Genomic DNA, 4,707 nt, shown 5'->3' on the forward strand with positions numbered 1-4,707 from the left:
ACTCAACATTCAGTTGCTGGCATGCGACCGCCCCAGTCTCTCGTGTAACGCCGTCTCTCTTGCGTTTCGTAAATGCTCATGCTGATGACTCCCCCCCTCGCGTACATGTACGACAACACCGACACAACACGACGGTCACAGCAAAGGTCACAGCAGCATGTCTGAAGCGCCTTGCTCAGCACCCAGCCTGCCATCCGAAGCACACTCGTGGCAAGTGACAAGATGAGCACGGGCACGAGCACGGCACGAGTCGATACCGTTCGGCCACCCGCTGTCCGCCGCTTATCCGCCTGTGGTCGGCGCCTGGCGCAGATCCCTGCCGCACATCGCTGGGCCCTGGCGCCAGGCTGGAATAGTGACTAGTTGGGTTTGATTCGCTCGCCATCGCCTCACCAATGACCGTTCATGGGGGTGCAAGCTACCTCTATTAATCATCTTCCATATGGGGGGTTTAGATCGACGGGAAGCACAGCGTACGTTACGTAGCACTGTGGCCTTCCAAAACACCGAGTCCAACGTTGGTACGAGGGCTGTCATCCACCAGATGCGTCTTGACCCAAGCCGTCGACCCTCTGAAACGCCCTGTCGGCCAATTCTTTGATCCATGGATTCGAGCAGTTGCTTCCCCTCCAGCTCACTTCCGCTCGTCTTGTTGGCTGAAGAAGATCAGTCGTGGGTGTGTGTTTGAGACAAAGCCGTCCTCCCAGGCTTGCCAGGATCACCCATCTTCTTTTGGTCACCTTCCTCTTCGTCCACCTACCTTTGCCCCCCCCCCCCTTTTCCTTCACTTTTGTGGCCCCTATTGTCTCACGCCCAGAGCCCTCCTGGATCTTCATTTTCAAGCCGCCGTCTCTTCACCGTCGACCCAGCGACCTTTGTTTCCTCACAACCACGTTGGCTGTCATCGGGACAGGACCACAATAACTGTCCCCATCCAACAGTCGATCCTGACGACAACCTTCTCCCTGGATGACGATGGGAACTTTTGAGTTTGCCGCGTTCTTGTGCTGTGTTCCCATCAGCTGCCGATTTCTTTTTCTTGTTCCACTCATATCCTCCGGATGGCAGTCGAAACCTCCCGGCTGCTGACTCGCAGGCAGTCCTGGCAGAAGGCTCTGCAGGGCTCTGCGACATGGCCTGGCCTGGCCTGGCCTGGCCGCCAGCCGGCAGCACATCTCGACTGCTCCATGTCTCGAAGCCTGTAGGTTCCAGTTGTCAGCTCGAGCAACTATCAGCCAGCCCGCACCCTCGTCTCTGCGATCAGACATTGGGCAACCCAAAGCAAAGAACGATTCTGAAAAGCTCAGATGGGGAACGGGGGCACTGCCACGCCATGTTATTCGTCTGGATACATGCCCCCCGAAAGACTGATGGGGCGTCAGGGTCTGGATATGTCCCTTGTTGACAACCCCTCCTGCAGCCCTAACAGAAGAGTCTGGAAGGGGGTGAAATTGGGGGGGGTCTTATTTGGTTCGTGTTACCCCCATAATGCACTCCCCCCAAAGTTCACGGGACCTTGATCTCGGCGCGAGGCGCTAGCCTGGCGGCCTCTGCTAAATATATCACAATAGCTCGAAATCGCCCGAATTCATCTTGTCGACAAAGACATTTTCGGTCACGCGTCAGCGACCGATTTTTGCCGCCCTCGTACCAACGAAGATCTGTTTCCAAATCTTCTCGAACCCTTTGACCCGGCACGGTTCAGCCAAGAGGCAATCATCAGCACTGCTCCCCACAGTCCCTTCCTTTTCTGGATCCTGTGAGCCGAGTCCCGCACAAACACGAGCTATCAGCGGAGCCTTGGCCCGTGCCACCCGACGGTGTCCCCGATTTTCGGTCGCTCTTCCAACCGGGCAAATGACCATTGTGCAGATAGTGCAGTGCACCTACATGTACTTTCTTCACTGCCATGGTCTTCTGGTGATCGTGACGTCTTTCTTTTGGCAGCTCGCCTCGCTAACGTGATCAGCGTCGTGTGACATGACCCGCATGTTCTCGTCTGTTGTTCCCTCTTCGCTGATCTTGACTCTGCGGTCTGCAGCGTGCTGTCCTTTTTTTTTTTGTTTCTACCCGTGCCATGCTCTGCAGGCGCGAAACATGGCCTACCGCCGTAGCTACAGCTTGACGATCTGTCCATTGGCCATGGAAAAACAGAAAAAACGAAAGCGGCGACATCGCGGCCCGATATTCTGGCATTTGGGACATACAGCACTCACCGCCATCGGTGTCACTTGTTGTCAGTCGCCAAAAGCCAACATGTCGTGGGTGTTCTGTATGCTGGCAGCGCAGTGCATCGTGACACCGCATGCCGCCCGCCTCTTGGGACCATGCCGCGGTCGTGTCACCGACGGCTTGTCGAGACTTGTCAAGCGATCGTGGCTGCAGGCCTTGTTAGGCTGTGACACGTTGGCGTGGTGTATGGTCTGCCTGCATTCCCTGTCTCGTGTCGAATCACTTGACCGTCGTGCAACAGCGTGGGCATCGGGCTTTCTACCTCGTGGGTTCTCGTTGTTGACATGATAATGAAACAACGTCGCTTCTTGCGTGCTGAGTGGTAGATCGATGACCTCATCAGAACCTCATCTTTTGTGGTCTCAAAAGAATCATCAACCAGCCTGTCTGGGTCTTGTACACGCTGTGTGTGATGTACACGCTGTGTGTAAGGGTCTTTTCTTTTTTTTCCAGTACCTCGTGTAGCTCGCGTTGGCCCTGGGGGTCAACATGGACATGGCATGACAAGATTACAGCGAACTCAATGCTGGCAATAGGACACGGTAAGAGGTCCTCGGCTCTACTCTTGTCACCTCACGTTGGGCCTCACTCGACATATGTGATGTGGGTAGGCACGGTAAGGTGATATCCTGCAACCAGTTCCCTAAGCTCTCTCAGTCATTCTCTCCTCTAAGTTCGTTCAATATGCTGTCCCAATGGACCACTCGCCGAGGGGGGCTGCATATGCCCGTACAGAACCAGCCTGGCCATGCCATACGTCTCGGCATAGTAAGTTGCAATAGATAACTTTGGCAGAATGTATGAAATGAGGGCCAGTATCTCTGATATTTCCTTTCTATCAGTGACATACCCCATAGCATGCTGAACCATCCGCCAGAAATAGGACGCCGCCCCATCTCCGACGCAGATGCAATGATCCCCCCTTTGACCGCGAGCGGGCACGAAGAACTATCGTAACCAGGCCACAGGATCAGTAGAGCATGATGGCCGGGCCTCCGTCGACTACTAGGTGCCACCAAAACAGGCTGTGATCACCAGTTTTTTCAACTCTCAACTACCTGGAGAACTGGACGATGAAGCTGAACCCTTCGGTTCTCAGGGTCTCTTCTGGACGGCACTGGAGTTGCTGGCCTTCTCGGTACTGTCGCATGGTCATTATGTACGGCAATTAGACGTCCATTGCCTGTTGAATGTTTCGAGATGCCACAGGCTCGCTTCGCTGAACAGTCACTCAGAGTCGTATCTTCGTCATTCATGCACTGACTCTGTGAGAGCAGCGTGGACACAAGGAGGCCGTCGACATGGCGAGGCAGGGTGGCTATTCACGAGTCTGGCTATGATTTGAGAACAAGTAGTGATGGAGAAAAAGATAAAACGAGGAAGCATTGACCATGGTACGCGGCACTCCAGCGTAGTCGACGGCTCCGTTGCCATACCGCCACACGCACCCCAGAAGAAACGCGTATACGAGGCGGCCTATAGAAACAGTTGAGGCTGTGAATCGTTCCCTCAAACGAACAGCAGAAACCATGGGCTCATGCATCGCAGTTCTGGCGTCGTGACAAATGGCAATTTGTACCGGTATACATGTCAACCACCAGCCAAACATCACCAGCCAGCGTGCGGGTTCCAGGGGTCAGCGTCCGTCGGGTTTGAGGGGGGGGGGCTGAGCACGGTGCTCGGTTGTATCATGCCGCCTGACTGGGTTGCGCACACTGGACTGACTGACTGACTGACCGGACCGGACCGCCTTCAAGTCTGGTTACCTGTGTTGGTTTCTGGCTCTCACGGCCGTTTCCTCGCCTCATGCCCTGACCCCGTGCTTCCTCACGCGATGTGTGCATTTCGAAAGACGGCATGAAGAGCTTGGACCTGATGCGCGTTTCACATGCTCTGGGGTGGAAAATGGGCGGTGCACCGATGACTGTTTACAAACAAGGATGGCCATCTTCCTGGAGAGGAGGAGGAGGGGCAGCAGGAGGAGGAAATCAAAGCAAGGGAAAGCAACATCGTACAATCCTCTGGGGACGCCACGAGGTCTTGGGGTCGGAGTGGGAATAGACAGGTCCGGATTGTGGGGGGGGGGGGCGCTTCCTCAAGGCGTTGGCTGAAAGATGACGACGGCGGCCAACTGCAGAAGGAGAGTAAGAGACTTACTTATTAGGGTAACTGGGCCTGAGACTCGTTCGACCTTTGAGGAGCAGCTGCTTCATTAATTGGGGGCTCACATGTGGAGGTTTTCCACGAATGGGCAGATGATTACCCCGAATGTGAGAAATGGGAGGTTTGGTAGCGAGCGGTATTGTTAATGTAACCCCGATGAACAAAGGCATCAGAAGGCGCAGCTTCGTCCGACGTCCCGAATCTGAACCAAGGGCCAAGGAGGGATGGAGGGAGTGGCCCGCGGCTCGGAGGCAAGGTAGAGACGGCTAGGAATGACACCTTGGCAGGGGTTCGCTTGGAGAGGCGCGAACC

The 4,707-nt window shown here is 55.2% G+C and overlaps 1 protein-coding gene across 1 annotated transcript; it reads right to left on the reverse strand.

Annotated features, from left to right (window-relative positions):
* Positions 1-807: 807 nt before the first annotated feature.
* Positions 808-1,865, reverse strand: VDBG_08155 (predicted protein; the record flags this gene model as incomplete). Its single annotated transcript, XM_003001850.1, has 2 exons — positions 808-1,199; positions 1,652-1,865. 2 exons carry the CDS (start codon positions 1,863-1,865, stop codon positions 808-810), a joined length of 606 nt encoding a protein of 201 aa, XP_003001896.1.
* Positions 1,866-4,707: the final 2,842 nt, after the last annotated feature.

This window comes from Verticillium alfalfae, genomic scaffold, assembly GCF_000150825.1.
Source record: "Verticillium alfalfae VaMs.102 supercont1.11 genomic scaffold, whole genome shotgun sequence".
NCBI lineage: Eukaryota > Fungi > Ascomycota > Sordariomycetes > Glomerellales > Plectosphaerellaceae > Verticillium > Verticillium alfalfae.